General features: G+C 40.7%; 1 protein-coding gene across 5 annotated transcripts in view; it reads right to left on the reverse strand.

Moving 5' to 3' along the window:
* The window catches only part of DCAF8 (DDB1 and CUL4 associated factor 8), a 378,940-nt gene that overhangs the window by 345,566 nt on the left and 10,740 nt on the right, over positions 1-22,634 (reverse strand). For all 5 annotated transcript variants that reach the window (XM_053705076.1, XM_053705096.1, XM_053705081.1 and 2 more), the window contains one exon: positions 16,515-17,188. In XM_053705076.1, coding sequence (XP_053561051.1) covers positions 16,515-17,188 — 674 coding nt within the window. The remainder of the gene's footprint in view (positions 1-16,514; positions 17,189-22,634) is intronic.

Raw genomic sequence — 22,634 nt, forward strand, 5'->3', positions numbered from 1 at the left:
TCTTTGATGGCCGAAAAGTTAAATTTTAGTCTCTCAGACCAGAGCACCTTACTCCATAAATTTTGGGAGTCTCCCACATGACTTTTCGCAAACTCGAAACGTGCCATTTTATTTTTTGCTGAAAGTAATGGCTTTCTTTTGGCTACTCTGCCATAAAGCCCAACTCTATGGAGCGTACGGCTTATTGTCGTCCTATGTACAGATACTCCAGTCTCTGCTGTGGAACTCTGCAGCTCTTCTAGGGTTACCCTAGGTCTCTGTGCTGCCTCTCCGATTAATGCCCTCCTTGCCCAGTCCGTGAGTTTTGGTTGGCGGCCGTCTCTTGGCAGGTTTACTGTTGTGCCATGTTCTTTCCATTTGGTTATGATAGATTTGATGGTGCTCCTGGGGATCAAAGATTTGGATATTTTTTTTTTATAACCTAACCCTGACTTGTACTTCTCAACAACATTGTCCCTTACTTGTTTGGAGAGTTCCTTGGTCTTCATGGCAGTGTTTGGTTAGTGATGCCTCTTGCTTAGGTGTTGCAGCCTCTGGGGCCTTTCAAAAAAAGGTGTGTATACGTAATGACAGATCATGTGACGCTTAGATTGCACACAGGTGGACATCATTTCACTAATTATGTGACTTCTGAAAGTAATTGGTTCAACAGAGCTTTTTATGGGCTTCATAACAAAGGGGGTGAATATATGCGCCAATTTTCTGTTTTCTATTTCTAAAAAATAGTTTTATGTATATATTTTTCTCATTTCACTTCACCAACTTAGACTATTGTGTTCTGATCCATCACATAAAATTCAGACAATTAATAAAACATTGAACTTAAGGCTGTAATGTAGCAAAATAGGTAAAAAAAGTCAAGGGGGGTGAAATTTCTCGTTTGCGGGCACACAAATTAGTGCTCCACTTGTAATCTAGCCCTATAAGTTTTAAAAGGAAGGTCAGGAATTTAAAATTGTTAGCTATGACTACAGCAATAGCTGAAACATGTTAACTGCCACACTACTAGCCGGTCTAGCTTTGGTCACTGTGAGCCTGTCCAGTATGATTTTATGATGTCATAATAAAGAACTTTGTTTTGAGAAGATTGCCACTGCTTCAGATTGTTTTTTGTTATACAACTTCTGCACATTATTTCCAGGGTTAAAAAGAATTATTTTATGTATTATGTTGTTGAACAGCTTTAATTTAAAAAAAAAAAAAAAAAAAAGGAGGAAGAAAAACAGATGGTTTTACTACCACACATAATATAAACTCTTAAACTTAATTCTGTCACCCTTCCTAGAACATTGAGGATCAAACTGTTCAACCTGTTATTGCCAAATAAAAAATACAAAACATAAAAGTTTATATAAAATAAATGCACTAGAAAGCTTTTTTTTCCCTCCCCAAACCGTAACTTAATTTGTGCATATGTTTGACTAACAGGCAAGAAAGTGCACAATGAGAATGCGCCAATCAGTAAACATCTCTGACTGACTACTGTGTCATGCACAAGATGCTCTTCTGCTGAGTATAGTAGAGATGGAAGCACTACTCTTTAATCATATTTCTAGATCCTTGATAAAAATACTGTCATGAAGTGACTATCATTTATGTGCCTGTGTGGATTTCCAGGGAGAAAAATAGCTCCATGTCAGAAGGCCACATTAAAAAAAATCCATAGATTGGGGCAAAATATTCTCTTATAAGAACACAAGATAAATAGTTCAAAAAAAGGTTTGATTAACCAACTATATGTACCTCAACACATACCAAACATAACCAAAAGTAAATGAAAAAAAGTAAATAAAGAAAAAGCGAGAGTACACTTTATGAGAAAGATGGTACAGTCACAGACATATAAAAAAAATACACACACACACACACTTCAGGAAAGTTCTCTTCTGTGTAAGCACAATTGGGCAAAAATATACACACACACACAGCTCAAAATTTCCACTAGCGATTAGAAGTTAGTGAATGTTGAGTCTGAAGTCAGGTGGCATGTTGTAAGTAGCAAAGTTGGCACATTGTATTTGCAGAATGTACATTCCTATTGCAGCACTGACAAACATACATTTTGGGATGAGGCGAGCTAACAACGAAGCAGACCGGTAGCAGCAGTGTGGAGCTCCACAATTTTGAGAGAGTCTTTCTCACCAAACATCACTCATTCATAGTGAAAGTTCCCCTTTTTTTCTACCCTTACCCTTGTATCCTACACTGGATCCTGAATACTGAGATTGGGAGATCTGCAGTGAGCTTTTTAGTGGGAGACACCTTCTTTTAATCCTAATAACGGCGAGACAGAGCGCAACTCACCCGGAGCGTATACCCTGCTCACCTCGCTCTCCGGAAGATCTGAGGCAGACTTACAGCGCTTTGCTCTATATCCTGCAACATATCTGACCCCCTCTTTGAAAGTGGGAGAAAGCCTGCAAAAAAAGCCATCTTGCCCCAGGGGCCTACTCAGCTCACGGGCATTGGTTTAATGAAGGTGGCGAACGAGGGTAACGGAAATCCCTTCAGCCTTGTCCAGATACTGACTACTCCTACCGCCCTAATTGTGTTTTGGAGTGAGCGGGAAATCACCTACCTCTCTACCCAGATCGGACATCCAACTTCAGAGGGGACCTGTGAGGAGCTCCATACCGCTTCAGGGGCACAAATGACTCATGGATGTCTGAGCGCCACACTGACAGAGGCGGCTGAATTGAAGCACATCCTACAAGCTTGGTTGCACATAAGTGATCCGTGCCGTAGGCACCCTGCACACACGGACACAGCTAGCTTAACACACAGGTCTTGTACAGATACCGGCCTCACAGGGCGAGATTTAGCCCTTACAGACCCCAGCCTCAACCAACAAGGACACTATACTGCCTTTTTATCAGTAACTCCAGCCTGTACAAACATACCCACACCAAGCAAAACGAGGTATAACCTACCACAGACCCTATACATGCAACTCCCCTATTCAGTTTATTAATTAGAGGCCTAATCTTCACAAGTGCTGCCAGTTCTACTTAAATGTAGACGTCTCCTACAGATAAAGCCTTATTCTTGCAGCTTCTTCAAACCTATAAATATTTTCTCTGAACTGAAGATATCAGATACCTCATAGTGAGGCTACGCTCAAGCAAAACCCTGTGGATCAAGATTAGACCAGTGAAAGAGTGGACTTAAGTGGTTGGATGTGCACCAAAATATCTTTTGTTGTTTTGTAATTATTTTGGTCACTTTGGTAGCACTCCCACAATATGTGTGTTAAGTTTAAACAGTCCTTTTGTGGTGTGCATAACCAAAAAAACCCTCTGTTGTATTTCTTAAATAGGGAGCTGACCAAATCCCTCCCCTTTGGTTACTGCACGCCACCCAGCCCAGGTGTGTTCCTGATAAATATACTCAATAAGCTAGAAAGCTTCACACTGTGTAGACATGACTTGCTGCAGTGTGGAAACTGGTTAGTATAGGACCGGTCTGATGTGGGACACCTTGTAAGTGGTAGACTGGCTTAGCAGAATATGATCATATTGTGTGACTAAGATCCCATTTCATTTAAAGGCATTTTTTAAAAAGCAAAAAAAAAAATTTTGCAGCATAAATATAAGTCAATACTATTGCAAGATGTTAATCTCAATTTTATTTGAACTATGTAAATATATTTAGCAGATAGAAGTATATTTGTTTTTGCAGCACAAATATAAGCTCATATTATTGCGAGATGTTTATCCCAATCTTATTAGAAGCTATGTAAGTATATTTGGCAGACAGAATGTTAATGCCTAAAAAAGGGATCCGCAGTGGTAGTGGATGCACCGACCCTCAAAGGAAAATAAAAAATTACAACATAACTCAGACCCAAGCAATCCCTAAAGGAAAAACAGAAGATTTTCAAACTTTAAAAAATTTAAAGACACAGTACTCCCCTTCTAGACAATCCTCTACTCATGTTCGTGGTTACCATTTTGGTGAAACTGATCCTGAATCCGACTATGAAAATGAAGAGGATTTAACCATAGCTTCAGCAGAAAAAATTCAGATTTTTAAAGATTTAAAGAGACAGAACCACTTTTCTAAAATGTCATCTGTTCCTCAATTTCATGATTACCATTTTGGTGAAACTGATTCTGAGTCTGACTATGTAACTGAAGAGGATGCATTCATAGATTCAGCAGAAAAAATTCAGACCTTTAAAGATTTAAAGAGACAGGACTACTGTTCCAGAATACCATCTACTCCTCCTGTTTGTGATTCCTATCCTGATGATACTGATTCTGAGACTGAATATGTCAACAAGGAGGATGACTTCACAGATCCAGCTGAATTGGCATTAGACTGGTATGAGCGCAACTTTAATTTGCCACAGACTCAGACAAAATCTCAATCTATTGTTTATAATGACATGCTTGGTTGTTATATTTATGAAACAGACAGCTCCCATCAAGAATCCTCTCATGGAAATACTGATCTTCCTATTTCTGATATTACCATGGATTCGTTGGATTGGACAGATTCAAAGCTGCAAGAAAAGACAACTGGTTTACAGACTGCTGTTTGGAGAAAAGGTCCCCTCAACTACCATGCTGATTTATCACATCAGAATTATGCATCCAGTGATGAAGAGGATTTCTGTTCTCAACCTTACTACAAGCCACAATGGCAGCAACCTAAGAAGCCTCATACTGGGAAGAAATCTAAGCTCTCTAAGAAGAAGAAGAAAATCCTTCTGCCCACAGAAAATCAGAAATGCAAAGAGGAAACTCAGCCTGAATCTCCTGTTTTAGTTTCTGTTGTACCAGACCCTCTCTTGCCTCATGACACTGTCAACACCGAGCTGGATGATGTCTATAGTCACTATCAGACTGTTCTTAAAGCATCTAATGGTATCTCTTCTCAGACTCTACAACAACTACAAAAACTGTTTCCAACTATTGAATTCTTGCATCCCTCTCATGCTGCCTCAATACCTGTAAACCCTGTGCTAGAAGCAAAAGATAATTCTGTTCCAGATATACAACCTTTCAGTTTACCAGAGATAATCCCTGGAGAATTTAGCTCTGATATTCAAACTCAAAGAAGCATGCCTGCTGAACTCCAGATAACTTATCAGTCAGAATCTTGTGTCACAATTCCTCCGCATCTACCTGAGTGTGGCATATTTCAGTACACTTCACCTTCTCAAAATTCTTCTGTTATTGCATCTAAGATATTGTTTCCCTTGGGAGATACTTTGCACCAACCTACATTTTCTACTAAATCAGTTTCCTGTACAGGAATTCCTGATACTCAATCCTGTGAGGACAACTTTGAACCAAGTTCGCAAGTGGACATTCTTGAACCTGAAACTTGTACAAAAGTTCTTCAAGAAGATTCCCCTGTGCCCATTCCTGTTCCTGTTTTCCATGATTATACTACTAAACCTGACATCAAGGTGGACTCTCCTGTTTTTGACCCTGGTATGGGTATTCCTTTGTTTAACCCAGAAATGGGTGTAATAATACTTGATCCTGAAGATAGCCATGCCCTCTACTCAGAAGCGAGTATGGATCTTGGCTCTAAAGTGGGTCTTGTTAATTCTTCGTTTATGAACCCTGAAGAAAGCCTTGCCCTCTGCTCAGAAGAGAGTATGGTTCCTGGCTCTAAAGTGGGTTCTTTTTCTTTCTCTATAGTTGAACCTTGCCCTGGCATGGGCATTCCTTCACCCGATCCTACTGAGGATATTCCTGAACCTTGCCCAGATGTGGGTACATCTGAACATTGCCCTGGCATGGGCATTCCTTCACCTGATCCTACTGAGGATATGACTGAACCTTGCCCAGATGTGAGTATTCCTGAACCTTGCCCTGGTGTGGACATTCATATACCTATTCTTAGTGGGAACACTTTTGATTCTGAATCCAGTAAGGAGACATTTCATTTTGAATTAGAAGATGGCAAGAACTGGACAAATCTTGCACTCTACACTCCTATTTTGAAGAAAGCCCTGCTATTGCGTTAGAAGTGGCTATAGCTTTTTCTTTTGGAGTATATCTAATCCTCAGCCAAGAGGTTAATTCTGAGGATACTCAAATCTCTGACCCAAAGGTGGTTAATCTGGTTATTAATCCAATCTAAGTACATGGTCATCTATCATGAAGAACATCCACCTGTCTACCCTCAGGATGATTCTGTGGTAGGAAGCTCATTGTATGTTACGTTCATGCATTCTCACGATGACTACAAAAAAAGTTGACTTCAAGTTTTGCTCTCATCATTGTCGAGATCTTTTGATACCTGAATTACATGGCCTTTACTTCATCATTCAACTTTTTCAAGAGATCTCCAACCCTCCTTTCTTGATTGCCGATTGGACTCACTACCTCCATACACCTACTACCGATTCTCCATATCGATTTTGTTCTCTCTCCTTTTGGATTGTATTGGGCGCCCGGAGGTCGCCTTTAAGGAGGGGAATCTGTAACATATCTCAGCCTAATGTCACTATCCCTTTAAGAAATCCTTCTCTGACTACTGCATTTGGGCAGTATTCACATTCAGCTTGCCTGCCTGCCTCATTAATCATTCATGCACCCGATTACCTCAGCCTCTTTTTAAGCCTTCTCAGGTCTAATGTGCCTTGCATTAACATTGAAGTGTGATCCTGAACAGAGGTCTGTGACTGTTTCCTGCATGAACTTACCAGCTATTCCAAGATACAGCATTTTCTATTACCTATGCAAAATATCATCAAACCGCAAGTATCAAAAATATCTCCATTCTGTTTCCTGGACACAGCTACTTAACAATCTCTGAACTTTATTATAATTCAACTATGCTTTTGCTTACCATCACTCTCTAATTACAACAGCATCTTACTCAGAACTTTATAACTATTTCTCTGCTACAAGTTGTCATTGCTGAAATATCCTGCTGCAAATATGTTAACATATTCTGAACTTGGCATCTATGTGTTCAATTAAAAGCTTTCCTGTGATTCTCCAATATATGTTCAAACAGTAATTGATGCCTTAAACTTAACTTTCACCTGTGCTGCTCTGCTAATTACTGACATACAGCTCTTTATAATAATATGTACTGTGAACCTGCAACAAACCAAGTTTGCATCTAAATGCACAAACAGTAATTAATGCCTAAACTTGCAGCTTGTCTAAGTACCTGTGCAGCTGTGCTTTAACTCTGACATACAGCTTTATATAATATTATGTACTGTGAACCTGCAACAATCCTTAGTTTGCATCTAAGTGTCAATCTTTTACCAGATTACTCTGAAGCCTGAACATTCCACTTTGCTATATTTTTTCTCTCATGGAATCCTGCAGTTACTTCTATTAACTAACTATAAGTCACAGTGAAGTCAGAATATATTGTATCCAAATGTTGCACTCTCCATTTATTCTACAATAACTTCTAGCAACTATGAATCACAGAATATCATCTATCCACGTCCAGGATACTCTTCCCCGGGTCAGGGGTCGGTGTCTTCAAATCCCTACCACTGCCCTGAGGGTCTGTGTCCTGAGCGTATGTACACCGGATCATGACAACCAGGGAAGCCCTAGCTTTGGATTTTATAGCTCACTACCTAAGACAGCCCCCCTCCTCCCTTTCCCGCAGGATACTTTTGCCTACGGGTCATATCCTCTCTCTTTTTACCATCTTCGCTCATAGGGGGCACATCCCCTGGAGGGAGGCTATAATTAGAAGAGCACTTCTCAGTTTACAGGGGTAAAAACCCCTGGGTGATTCCAACCCCTCTTTTGGCCGACCTTTAGCCTCAACCAAGCAGACAGGAACACTCTGTCTTTCTTACTATGCTGGTAAGACCAGATATGTGGTGCTTGGGCCCTACAAGTAGGGGTGCCAGCCTGACTCCCCCCAGTACCAATTCCAGTTAAGGTATACATTACTCTTAGGGTATTTTCATACGTCCTACTCTGTTCGTTAGCAATTGGAACACCTCTAGCCCTTTCAAGATGGCCCACAATAGGAGGAAAAAGCAAAAGCACCAAGAAAATCCCAAGATAACTCTGAATGATCATTTCAATAGTAAAATCCTCTCAGACCCAGAGGAACATTCCAGGGATGCTACCGCTTCCTATAGCAGAACCTCTAAACCTGATCACTCTTTTAAAGAACGCCCTGGGCTTTCGCAATCAACTATTCACGACTCCATTAAAGCCTTCCCCGACAAAATGGACCCTCACTACACATCCCTTAAACAAGACCTCAGACAATCAGTGAGTGAGCTCAAGAAGGATATCTCCTCTCTAAGGGAGCGTACTGAGACGCTTGAAAGGAAGCATGAGGAGCTCAACATTGGCCATACCAATCTTCTGTCATACTCCCAGAACCCGGCAGAACAGATATCAGACCTTGAAGCTAAACTAGCGGATCTGGAGGATAGATCTTGCCGTAATAATCTTCAGATTAGGGGCATACCTGAAGAGATCAGTATGACAGATCTACCTGAATACCTCTCTGGACTCTTTAAAGAACTACTTGAAACCCTTAAAGAGCAAGAGTTACTCATAGATAGAGCACATAGAGCCCTTCGCCGCCACAAGTCAGCCTCAGATGCACCACGAGATTTTATCATCTGGTTGCACTATTTCACATTTAAGGAAAAAATCCTCATATGGCTCTTAAATTCATGTTGGTAAAAGAAGCCCTAACACCGTTCAAATATTCCCTGATCTCTCTCCACATACGCTTCCCAAGAGAAGAACATTTCAGCAGTTCACTCAAACCCTACGTCACCACAACCTGAAATATAGATGGGGCTTCCCTGTAAAGATTTTTCTCCAACGTGGAGACCGCTCCTACGCGATTTCCTCACCAAACCAAGTAATCAAGTGGCTCCAATCACTTGGCCTATCATAGCCCAAGGACCCCAACTCTAAAATACCAGAGAATCCTGGGGTGCTCAACACTTCTGCACCTGAATGGCAGCCATTATCCAGGAGACCTACCCAACAGGTTAAAAGAAAAGATACGCTGTACCCAAAGAACCCACCTTAAAGTGAATGTAAATTTTGATGCTAAAGTGCCCGGTTTTTAAAAATTAGATTAAAAACAGGGGCACTTTAATTCATTAAAATTTCCATTTCACTCCTGTTGTGAAAAAAAAAAAAAAATACCTTTTAATCTTGACAGCAGCACCAGCTTCCTCCACCCTTCGCAAAGCCTCTTTCTGGGTCTAAAATCCCGGCATTGAATCAGACACGGATTCCTCAGGAGGGGAAGCCGTGATTGGAGGATAACCTATCCATTTCTGACATCAGAAATGGCTTGCAACGAACGGAGGAAGCTGGAGCTGCTGTCAATTTTAAAAGGTAAGTTTTTTTTTCACAACACAAGTGAAATGTAAATTTTGATGAATTAAAGTGCCCCCTGTATTTAATCAAATTTTTAAAAACCAGGCACTTTAGCATCAAAATTTACATTCACTTTATGTTTAACTCCATCTCCCCCCTCAACAACAGCTAACTTTCACCTAAACTCTTTATGAGCTCACGTACAGGTACATATCTTACCCTTTGATTTTTCAATAGCTAATTTTCCCCTTAACTGAATACCCATCATAACCCGCCAGCAATAAAATGTCTACACCCCTGTGTACATGATGAGCTTACGTATGGGTACATATCTTACCCTTTAACCTTCCAATAGCTCTTTAGTACTCCCAATTATAAGGTTGCCGGTTTGGTTCAAGACTCCTATAATGTCTTATGATAGAATTCACTGTTGATTTAGCTAGATTGACTCTCACGTTAGCTTCCAATTATTAATCACGTATGGTTGCATCTCTATATAATCTAAGTACCTCTCTTCCCATAATTACCATTTAATTAGCCTGATTACCATACTCACAATAGGTACACTGTTTAGTGATCTATAAGTTTTACCCATGATATGGTTATAATCTGTCTATAAGTTACACCCCACCCACTCGCTACCCATCTGGCTGTTGTAAAATTATTGTTGATTGCCCGTTGGCACCCTTATCCTCCTAACATTAGCCTGAAGGATTAGTTATAGTTTTAGTATGGATTTCCAACACTGATTTAAACACAGAATTAACCTGATCCCTGCAATCTTTTCACTTTCCAGATAATTATAGAATTTAGCGTGCTGGTTTCAGTAGACTCAGGTTTTAGATCTATGAGTATATTATATACCCCCTCTACTCACTACTTTGGGTATTATTATTATGCAGTTTATTATGGTTTAATCTGTTACGGTTTCCCAGTTCCTTATAGAGAATGATTATAGTACATTTTAAGTCCACAGGTTGTTCCACTATTACTTGTTTTCCCAATTCGAGGTTTCATAGGTTATGACCATATCCTGTTAGGCCGACATATACTAGGCCCCCTCGCCCGGCGAGCTATTCCACTTCATACGATTACAGAAACTGCTTCGATAGAGAGAGAGATAGAGAGAGAGATAGAGAGAGAGATAGAGAGAGAGATAGAGAGAGAGATAGAGAGAGAGATAGAGAGAGAGATAGAGAGAGAGATAGAGAGAGATAGATAGAGAGAGATAGATAGAGAGAGATAGAGAGAGATAGATAGAGAGAGATAGAGAGAGATAGATAGAGAGATAGAGAGATAGAGAGAGAGATATCTTTCCCCCCTCTCCGGCACCCCCTTTTACTCTCATTCTCTACCACATAGTACACACAACCTATCCTTTCCTTCTTACCCTCCTACTCTGTCTGCTCCTGCTGCTCTGTTTTATAACAATATATACAGCCTCTATAGAGGCTATATTATTATTATTCTTTATTTATAAATCGCCGACAGATTCCGCAGCGCTGCCCATGGGTACAAGGATAACAGTACAGTGGAGAAACAATACGATAAGACACAAAGTTTTACAGACAAATACAGGGGGAACTGAGGGCCCTATTCCCGTGGGAACTTACAATCTATATCACTCATAATCGGCCTCTCTTAACCCCTAGCCCATATCAAAGCGGCGTTAGACCGCTGACTCACCTCTATTCATAATATACTATTATTAGCAGTACAGAGAGATCTGAGGTATGTTAGATATCAATTGTATTTATTACCTAGGTGCTTGCATTCCTATCCCTTCCCCCTCCCCTTTTTTTTTTGTTTAGAATGGAAGGTTTACGCCTCCTTACAACAAATGCCCAAGGCCTCAACTAACCTACAAAACAGAGCCTATTACTGAACCTTCTACGAAAGTCCAAGACGGATATAGCCTTCGTTCAGGAGACACATTGGACATCGGACTCAGGTACCACACACACACACACTTAAGGGATATCCGATAGTCCTAGAAGCCTCCTTCCAGTCTAAATCTAGAGGGGTAGCCATATATCTTAGCAATGACATCAAATATGACCCCATCTATCTGGAATGTGACCGTCAGGCCCGTTTCATTATACTTGTAAGTAAAATGAACAACAACTTAGTTACGCTGGGCACCTAAATCTAAACAAATTAGATTTTTGACAAAACTCCTTAGGATTGGTGTGAGCTGTAAACCAGGGGGAGTTGATTCGGGGGGAGGGGCGACTAATCTTATTTGGGAGCATATATTAGGCAGGGTCCAAAGGTTTCCTCCTCAGATAGGTCAACCCATGCCCTTTCCGAACCTTGTTAGTCAATATGACTTATACGATAGCCAAGATAGGGAATTTACCTTCTATTCCTCCCCCCATAGGTCATATACTCGTATTGACCACTTTTTAATAAGTGCCCGGTTATTAGACAATATTTCTTACATGAAAATCTCTTGTTTCTTGGTCCGACCATGACACCTTAACCTTATCACTTGGCCCACATATAACAAACACCACTCCTCCTTCGTGGCCACTCAAAGATCAGCTAGTCACAGATCCTGTCCTTAAACTTGAGTTTCAGAAGAAGGTAGTTGAATTCCTATCTATTAATGATAGCCCCCAGACCTCAGCTGAGACCCTTTGGGCTACACTTAAAGCCTTTCTTAGAGGTTATTTTATTACAGCTGATACGGATATACGCAAAAAGCAGGGGGCCTCCCTAGCCGCACTCAACATACAACTTAAGATACTGAAACACAAGCTTAACATGTCTTATTCTAGTTCCATAAATCATGAAATAACAGTAATATCCAAACAAATCCAAAACCTGAAATACCAAAGAACCCATTCCACGCTAGAAAAGTTCAAAAGACTCTTCTATCATCAAGGCAACAAAAAAAAAAAAAAAAAAAACAGACACCGTACTGCACAAGCCAAAATTCTAACCATCAGGGAACAGTTCCACTAATTTAGTATATTCGCCTAGAGATATAGGAGACACCTTTAAATCCTTTTACCATTCTCTCCACAATATTGAAGCAGATCTTGACCATTCTCCCCCAACAGAAGTTAGATCAATTCTTGATAGGCTCCAATTACCTAAACCTTTCACTTGACAACATATCAGAGTTAGTTAAACCAACCTAGAGAAAGTACAGAAGGTCATTAAGGATATGAAATTAGGTAAAGCCCCAGGGCCAGATGGCTACACTGCTTGATTCTACAAAACCTTCCAACCTCTAATAGCACCTTTATTATGCAAATTGTTTCAAGAAATAATGCACAAAGGCACTTTTAGTGGAGAGTTCCTAGAAGCGACTATTACCACAATTCTGAAACCAGGAAAGCCCCCCAGAGTCATGCGGTAGCTATCGCCCTGTCTCACTACTCAATCTGGACACAAAATTATATGCTAAAATTTTAGCCAATAGATAATCTAAAGTCATCACTTCTCTGGTCCTTCCGGACCAGGTAGGCTTTATCCAACAAAGAGAGGGGCCAGACACTACCAGACGTATTCTTAACATACTATCTATAGTTTCCAAAGAGGGGGTCCCGTTTCTTGCCCTGTCTCTTGACACTGAGAAGGCTTTTGACAGACTACAGACTCTCTACAAACATACATTTTAATGATCCATTTCTGCAAACAAACATTTGAAGGTAATTCATCTATCTCCAATCAAGACAATGAGTGCATTTTTTTTTATATCTGTTGGGCTAATTTGGAATTGGGTTTTAACATTTACCCTCTCCCAGCTACACCCCCCCCCACCAATACACCTACCCTTTATTAACAGATAGAGTGTTAAATGAAAAACTTTCTCACACAGACCTCACTGCAACAACAATCCTACAGACTCGCTGCACGCACTAGCCCGCCAAGCCTCCCTCCAACTCCCACCCTGGTTTTTACCTTAATAAATAAACACCTAACAGCAATTAGGTGCAGCTGTCACTAATGATCCAGGATAGACACACTACTTCACACTCACAGCCTCTGAACTGACACTATCATATTCTGTTACACTTTCCCAACCCTCATTTACTCACCACACATTTCACTCACTCTCAGTTTACACTGCCTTATATCAGACATATTTCCCTTCTCCCTCACCTTTTGTGTCCAGTCCCTCTCCTTTAGATTGTAAGCTTGAGAGCCTCTCTACCTGTAGGCCACTTTGTATTTAAAGTGAACTACTACTGATTGTGCTCAAGGGCAGGGCATTCCTCTCCTTTTGTATAACTCAATTATTTCACCTACAACTGTAATGTACCCCAATATTGTACTTGTTTGTGTATTTAATGCATCCCTGTAATGTTCCATTATTTCTTGTATAGCGCTATGTAATCTGCTGGCGCTTTATAAATACATAATAATAGGGCTGCAACAACTAATCGGTAAGTTTGATCATAAAAATAGCTGTCAACAAATCTCATTATCAATTAGGTGGTCAGCGATTAGTTGGTCAGTTGCACAGTACCAGCTGCTTTAATCTGATGATCTACTGCAACTAAGATTGTGCAAAAAAAATTGAATTCATTTATTTTTTTAATCGTTTTTCTATCCGATTAATCGGACAATAATCATCCGATTAATCGGATAGAAAAAAAAATAATAAATAAAAATGTTTGCACAATACCATGTGCAGGAGTTCATCGGATTGAAGCAGCTGGTGCTGTGCAATTAACCAACTAATCGCTGACCACCTAATTGATAATGAGATTCTTTGACAACTATTTTTATGATCAATCTTGCCGATTAGTTGTTGCAGACCTACATAATAATAATAATAATAATAATATTATTATTATTATTAATAGGGTAAGATGGGAGAACCTCTGGGAGACTATGCGAGCCTTCCATTTCCCAACCGCCCTATATATTTCTCCGTCAGCCAAAGTCAAGGGAGTAGGCTTTAAATCAGATTCTTTTAATATAACTAATGGCATTAGGCAGGGTTGCCCCCTCTCACCCCTACTCTTTGCGCTAGCTATTGAACCCTTAGCTCAAGCGGTTAGATCAGATCCTCAAATTTCAGGAGCCTGCTTGGTAACTTCATGCCACAAAATTTCTCTCTATACCGACAATATTACATCGTTTCTCACCTCTCCAGACACCTCCTTATCTGCCATTTTTAGACATACATACATACATACATACATACACACACACACAAAGCACGGGAGGTGCAAAAAAGCACTCTCAGGAAGCTGCACTGTCACCAGAGTCAAGGCCCAAACAGGGAAAATTACAAAAAATAATACATTAATATAGCACACAGAAAAAGTCCAGCACTCACAAGCTCTCAACTAAGATAAAAAGCAGCAATCTAACAGTACCCAAGTCAGAATCTACTCCCTCTGACTGTGCATGCTGCTGATTGTCGCAATCACATTCCACACATACCTATTTAACATATGTGGAGTGCGATTACGTCATACAGAGCATAAGCAGTCAGAGGAAGCAGATTCTGACAAAGGAGCAAAAGAACACAGGTTTAAGAGCACTATGACAGAAGTTTTGCAACAATGTATGTAAATGTTATGCATTTTTGCAAACTGCTGCCAGCCAGTGCTCATAAAAATATAACTGTTATAAACAAAAATGCATCACTGCTGCTATATACTGTGCTCTGTACACATGCACCTAGGTATACTAATCCAAGAGAGAAAAGTAAATCTGACGATAGAAGCATATTGGAAAGTTTTTCTTCTGTTTGTTTTTTTCCATTTTTTAAACATTGCTTGCTGAATCATGAAAGTTTAATTTTGACTTATGTACCTTTAATACTGATTATTGCCAAGGTGAGAAATCATTTTAGCTATGATCAAACTAGAGACTTGCTCCAATCAGTTCTTTAACATCTTGATATTAACGAATATTTATAATTTTCCATGTGACCATCTATAGGATGATTGGCTTTAAAATTTTGAGCTGGCTCCTTGATTCTCAACAAATTTGTCAAGCCTTGCTCTAGTGTTATATACAAATGTTAAAATAAAATTATGTGCTTATTAACCCCTACAAAAGGGTTAAACACAGTTAAAGTCAGCTCCGTAGCAGCAATGAATTAGTGGCAACTAGCTGGTGATTGGAAGTTACACACATATGCCTCGTCATTGACTCACAAGATGTGTTCACTTTAAAGGGACATAATACTCACATGCTAAATCACTTGAAACTGATGCAGTATAACTGTAAAAAGCTGACAGGAAAATATCACCTGAGCATCTCTATGTAAAAAAGGAAGATATTTTACCTCACAATTTCCTCAGCTCAGCAGAGTAAGTTCTGTGTAAAAAGTTATACTCAGCTGCAGATAAAAAAATTAAAAAAAATGAAGAAATGAACAGCAGCCAATCAGCATCAGCAGTGTTGAGGTCATGAACTCTTACTGTGATCTCATGAGATTTGACTTAACTCTCATGAGATTTCATAGTAAGCTTCCTTTACCTGATTGGTGAAATAAGTATGAGAGTGCACGATGCTAGTCCCTTCAGATGTCCCAGGACAAACACAAAAAAATGCTGCTTAGAAATCCTTTACAATGGGAGGTGGCTACTGAGGAACTTTTGAGGTAAAATATCTTTCTTTTTTACATAGAGATGTTCAGGTGATATTTTCTAGTCAGCTTTTTACAGATATGCTGCATCACTTTCAAGTGTTTAAACATTTGGGTATTATGGCCCTTTAAGTTTGTAGGGGTTAAACACAGATATATGCACACATTAGCACAATAATAAAATGCTGTAACAGACTATTGTGTTTTTCTTTTTGCACTTTTATATCCCTTTAAAACCTCGCTTTAATGCACTTGAAAACTACCATTTGTGTCTTTAAAACCAGTAGAAGTTGGGGTGCTTCTGGGCAGCAGTCATGACAGATCATATACTAAGAGCTGGAGAAATACTGAAGGTAACCTGCTGGATTATCATTGGATATTAATAACATCTACAAGTTATTTCTGAAAATAAGAATGTATCTTGTTTTGCTAAGTAAGTCCACATGTTGATTTCACTCCAAACTCCAGTATTCCAGACTTTAAACCAACGCTTTTGTTTGTAGGGATGGATGGATATTAGATTAAAAAAAATATATATGTCTACAATGCCAAAAGAGTATTAAATATTTCAGAAGCTGCAGGTGTGTAATTTTCAAAAGCAAATATTTCATAGAAAAGACATTTTACTACATAAGTCTAAGTGTTAATTTTACCTGAAAGACGTTGCTCTTGTGGCCACTTTCAAATTCCAAAACTGGCTTGCGTCTCACCCAGTCCCACACTACAACCTTAAGATCATCACTTCCACTGGCCAACAAAGTTCCTCGCTGGTTGAAGTGTAGTGTATTTACACAACCACTATGACCATCAAGACCATGAAGGAGATGAAAGCGCTGGACAAAGCTTCTAGATCCACAGGCATCATATATAAAACGGGTGCTGCTGCCCATCTCACGCTGCCTTAAAGCACGGATGGCCCGCCAGGGTGGACGAGGAAGTGGTGTCTTCTCAGAATTTACCCAGTCTTCAAGAGCTCTCTCATCATCTGAAGAGTCCTGATCACGATTGGCTCTCTTACGTTGGGCTCGTTTTCGTAATCTCTCCTCACCCTCTTCTTCTTCATCATCTTCTTCCTCATCAGAATGAGAGTGGTCATTGACTCGGTTTTCATCATTGATGGAATAATGACCTGTATCATCCATGCTGTCCGAGTCTTTCTCCTCTCCTGAACTTTCAGAGCAGGTGTCCCTGCTTTCTGCTCTGTTGGTGTCCGTCTCATCTACAGTGAGACTCAAGCTCAAATCTGAGGCCTCAACTTCAATACCAGATGAATTCTCTTTACCTTCTTCTGCTCCAGACATGTCTTCAGGGCTGCTGGAAAAGCTCCCTATACAAACAAAGAAAAATACATAGTGTCAGAGGGGGGGTGGCAAAAAAAAATAAAACAATTTGGTGTATTAAAAAGGAACACTAAAGTCAAAATTTAACTTTTATGATTCACTTAATTTTAAACAACTTTCCAATATCCATCTTTATATATGTATATTTTGAGGCACCAGCAAGTATATAGTTCTATGTATTTTGTGTGTCATGACGTAAATAGCGTCACCACATGCGCGATTTTGCTTGCAAAAATGAAAAAAAGAACCTCCGAGAACGCAGAGGTAATCTGTCACATGATTAAGGGGAAATAACCCCAAAATGTTGTGTTTCTGTCTGTATCTCCACCCAAGAATTAATAAAGGGATTTTAATTCTATTTGGGAACACCTCTTGTGCTTTTCTATATAAATATGAGGTAGCACATAAGCCAAATTCCCTTCATCACAATGGGTAAGACCAAGAAAACTAAATTTATGCTTACCTGATAAATTGATTTATTCTATGGTAAGACTAGTCCACGGATTCATCCTTTACTTGTGGGATATTATCCTTCCCTACAGGAAGTGGCAAAGAGCACCACAGCAGAGCTGTCTATATAGCTCCTCCCTTAGCTCCACCCACCAGTCATTCGACCAAAGGTACAGGAAGAAAAAGGAGAAACTACAAGGTGCAGAGGTGACTGAAGTTTAAATTAAAAAAAATACAATCTGTCTTAAAATGACAGGGCGGGGGGGGCGTGTCCAAGCAGCAGCTCTAACCAGCCGCATTTTCTGGAGCTCTGGGTGAGTGGGTTATAAGCCGCTCAATATTAACTCACAAATACAGCTTTCAACAAAAACTCAAGTTAATTAGTGCTCCTAAGCACTATACAGACCGTTTCAATAACTCTCAGCTGTACGAATGATCCCAGAGGTGGAAACGGACAATTGTGGCCTGTACTAGCGGCAATCACGCAGGCAGCGCTTCCCCACCGGCTATCCGGGGTGTTTCACCAGAAACAAACCTAAGTTAAACCCATCTTTTTATACTGCAGCCTTCTCGCCATTTCTTTGGTTGCCCCGGCTGAATCGGCCATCTATATACGCCAGATAGCAAGATAAAGAAAGGAAGGGAAAGGTGTAAAAATGGCGTCCACTGCAGTAGACGCGAAGAATGGCACAATCCTAGCATCGACAGATCACACACTGCTTAAATTAGAGTTGCTGTTCCAGAAGCTAATAGATAAGGCTCCATCGGAGCAGGAACTGTTTCACCTAATGCAGAAAATCCCACCGACATTACCAAAGCATCCAGTGTTACTACAACTAAAGACCCCGGAGTGCGGCCCGCCCTTTGGGCCCGGGAGGGCCGCGCAACTAACCACACAGCTGACTCTGGGCTGTTTGCAGATAGATCCTCTAGATGTGCACTCTTACAAGTCGGCAATGCAACACAGAGACTACGAAGCGGCGGAGACTGCTGGGGAAGAAAGTATCACAAAGAAGCCATCTCACTCATCGCTGGACTTTCTAAGGCACAACAGGCTTGCCCCCATCCCTGGCTTAGCATCCGTGCAACTCACTCCCGCGACCTCCGCCATAAAAACAAACCACGATCTCACCAACGATGAAGATGAGCTGGTACATACTCTAGAGATGCCACCCCCGAGGGGACCCCCTGACATAGCAAAAGCACTCACTTCGCCCTTGTCAAGGGCCGGGTCTGGTCAGGTGCTCCGGGGCCTTGGAGGGGGACCTCTGCGAGCCGTGACTCCAAAGCTCCGTACAAACAAGACTGATCAGTCCGCTGCTTACTCTGCGAGGTCCCACAGAGACTTGGTACATTTCCCCTACACCATTCGATACATCATGGCACTCGGGGGTGTCAGACACGCCACTAAGTATAGTTAATTATGCCTAATTTCTGCCCAGCAGTTGAACTCTGTAACAGTGGGTGCACTGCCCTTTTGGACCCCCTGAATTTGGGCATGCTCATTGTGTTTGACATGCCTAGTTTATAGGCAATAGATTGTTTTGCAACTGCCCCACATAGTTCATGATATGAAAACCATGTTTATTAAGGTATTGTTTGGGCTAGAGCCTTATACTGAGCTTTGTTTTTCTAGTAATGCTGCACAACAAACCTTTAATCTTTAAATTGCCTTAAACACTTTACACACAAACATGTCGGTTGTATTCCTTTATCCACTTATAGTTACAAACTACACATCACATAGAATAGCTTGCTCTCATCTTGCACTGCCTGTGGCCGAGGCAGTGTGGGACAAACATAAGCATAAAGCCAACTGACATGGCTGCTAATTTATCAAGAGGAGCCACCATACCCATTCAGGGGAGCTCAGCTTCAGCTATCTTTAGGTTAAAGTTACCACTTATATTGGAGGCAAAAGATGGGGCAGCAAATATTAGTATATCTGAAGGTTGAAATATGTAGTTGTCTGTTATGTTAAAGATGTGGCCTTACTTCATGTCACTTAATCAAGTTCTGGTTGTTTGTAGTATTTTTCTTTTTGTCTGTTTTTTCTCTTTGTGTTATTCATTTATATCAAGTTTAACTTTATCTATTTTCTAACAATCAGTCAGCTTCCCCTATAATATCAACTTTGACTTTCTTATTTTGCGAGATCCAAAAGAGGTCTCTACAACTGGGGTATGGAAAGAACATCCAGCAAATACAGCTCATATGTCCTGCATTTCACAGGAAAAGGGACTTGATTTATTTACCTATGAAGCAATTTGCAGTATATTTATATATGTATCTACCTTTTGTTTGAATTGCTGAATTTAAGATTTGCTGTAAACTATTATCTATTCTTTTTTTTTTTTAATAAAGCCCATTGAAAATAAAAAAAAAAAAAAAATTTAAAAAAAAATATATGATCTGTTTGCAAAACATTACCAGTTAAACAAACTATATTTGTTTAGATTTAAAATACAGGATTAAATGACGTGCAAAAAAAAAAAAAAAAAAAAAAGACAGGGCGGGCCGTGGACTCGTCTTACCACAGAAGAAATCAATTTATCAGGTAAGCATAAATTTAGTTTTCTTCTATAAAGGTAAGACGAGTCCACAGATTCATCCTTTACTTGTGGGAAACAATACCAAAGCTACAGGTCACGGATGAATGGGAGGGACAAGACAGATGGTTAAACAGAAGGCACCACTGCTTGAAGAACTTTTCTCCCAAAAATAGCCTCCGAAGAAGCAAAGGTATCAAATTTGTAAAAGGTATGAAGCGAAGACCAAGTCGCAGCCTTACAAATCTGTTCAACAGAAGCATCATTTTTAAAAGCCCATGTGGAAGCCACCACTCTAGTAGAGTGAGCTGTAATTCTTTCAGGAGGCTGCTGTCCAGCAGTCTCGTATGCCAAACGGATGAAGCTTTTCAGCCAAAAGGCAAGAGAGGTAGCCGTAGCTTTTTTACCTCTACGTTTACCAGAATAGACAACAAACAAAAGATGTTTGACGAAAATCTTTGGTCGCTTGCAAGTAAAACTTTAAAGCACGAACCACGTCCAAGTTGTGCAATAGACGCTCCTTCTTAGAGGAAGGATTAGGACACAGAAGGAACAACAATTTCCTGATTAATATTCTTATTAGTAACAACCTTAGAAAGGAATCCAGGTTTGGTACGCAAAACCCCCTTATCAGCATGGAAAACAAGATAAGGTGAGTCGCATTGCAATGCAGATAGTTCAGAAACTCAAGCTGAAGAGATAGCAACTAGAAACAGAACTTTCCAAGATAGAAGCTTAATATCTATGGAATGCATAGGTTCAAACGGAACCCCTTGAAGAACTAAATTCAAACTCCATGGCGGAGCAACAGGTTTAAACACAGGCTTGATTCTAACTAAAGCCTGACAGAACGTCTGGAACATCTGCCAGACGTTTGTGCAGTAGAATTGATAAAGCAGATATCTGTCCCTTTGAGGAACTAGCCGATAACCCCTTCTCCAATCCTTCTTGGAGAAAGGACAAAATCCTAGGAATCCTGATCTTACTCCATGAGTAGCCTTTGGATTCGCACCAATAAAGATATTTACGCCATATCTTATGATAGATCTTCCTGGTGACAGGCTTTCGAGCCTGAATCAAGGTATCTATGACCGACTCAGAGAACCCCCGCTTGGATAAGATCAAGCGTTCAATTTCCAAGCAGTCAGTCGCAGAGAAACAAGATTTGGATGCTGGAACGGACCTTGAATCAGAAAGTCCTGTCTCAGAGGTAGAGGCCATGGTGGAAGAGATGACATGTCCACCAGGTCTGCATACCAAGTCCTGCATGGCCACGCAGGTGCTATCAAAATCACCAAAGCTCTCTCCTGTTTGATTCTGGCAATCAAGCAAGGAAGGAGAGGAAATGGTGGAAACACATAAGCCAGGTGGAACGACCAGGGTACTGCTAGAGCATCTATCAGTACTGCCTGAGGATCCCTTGACCTGGACCCGTATCGAGGAAATTTGGCATTCTGACGAGACGCTATCAGATCCAATTCTGGTGTGCCCCATTGCTGAATCAATTGTGCAAACGCCTCCGGATGGAGTTCCCACTCCCCCAGATGAAAAGTCTGACGACTTAGAAAATCCGCTTCCCAGTTCTCCACTCCTGGGATATAGATTGCAAGAGTGAGTCTCTTCCCATTGAATTATTTTGGTAACCTCTATCATCGCTAGAGAACTCTTTGTTCCCCCCTGATGATTGATATATGCTACAGTCGTGATATTGTCCGACTGGAATCTTATGAATCTGGCCGACGCCAGCTGAGGCCACGCCTGAAGCAAGTTGAATATCGCTCTCAGTTCTAGAATATTTATCGGGAGGAGAGTCGACAAACCCTGTGCTTTCAGGGAATTCCAGACTGCACCCCAGCCCAATAGGCTTGCGTCCGTCGTCACTATGACCCACGCTGGCCTGCGGAAACACATTCCCTTGGACAGATGATCCTGTGACAACCACCAAAGAAGAGAGTCTCTGATCTATTGGTCCAGATTTATCTGAGGAGATAAATCTGCATAATCCCCATTCCACTGTTTGAGCATGCAAAGTTGCAGTGGTCTGAGATGCAAGCGAGCAAACGGAACTATGTCCATTCCCGCTATCATTAAACCGATTACCTCCATACACTGAGCCACTGACGGCCGAGGAATGGAATGAAGAACTCGACAGATGGATAAAATCTTTGATTTCCTGACCTCCGTCAGAAAAATCTTCATGGCCACCGAATCTATTAGAGTTCCCAGGAATGGAACTCTTGTGAGAGGGATAAGTGAACTCTTTTGTACGTTCACCTTCCACCCGTGAGATCTTAGAAAAGCCAACACGATGTCCGTGTGAGACTTGGCTAGTTGGTAAGTTGACGCCTGGATTAAGATATCGTCCAGATAAGGCGCCACCGCTATGCCCGCGGTCTTAGAACCGCCAGAAGTGACCCTAGCACCTTTGTGAAAA

This window comes from Bombina bombina, chromosome 1, assembly GCF_027579735.1.
Source record: "Bombina bombina isolate aBomBom1 chromosome 1, aBomBom1.pri, whole genome shotgun sequence".
Taxonomy (NCBI): domain Eukaryota; kingdom Metazoa; phylum Chordata; class Amphibia; order Anura; family Bombinatoridae; genus Bombina; species Bombina bombina.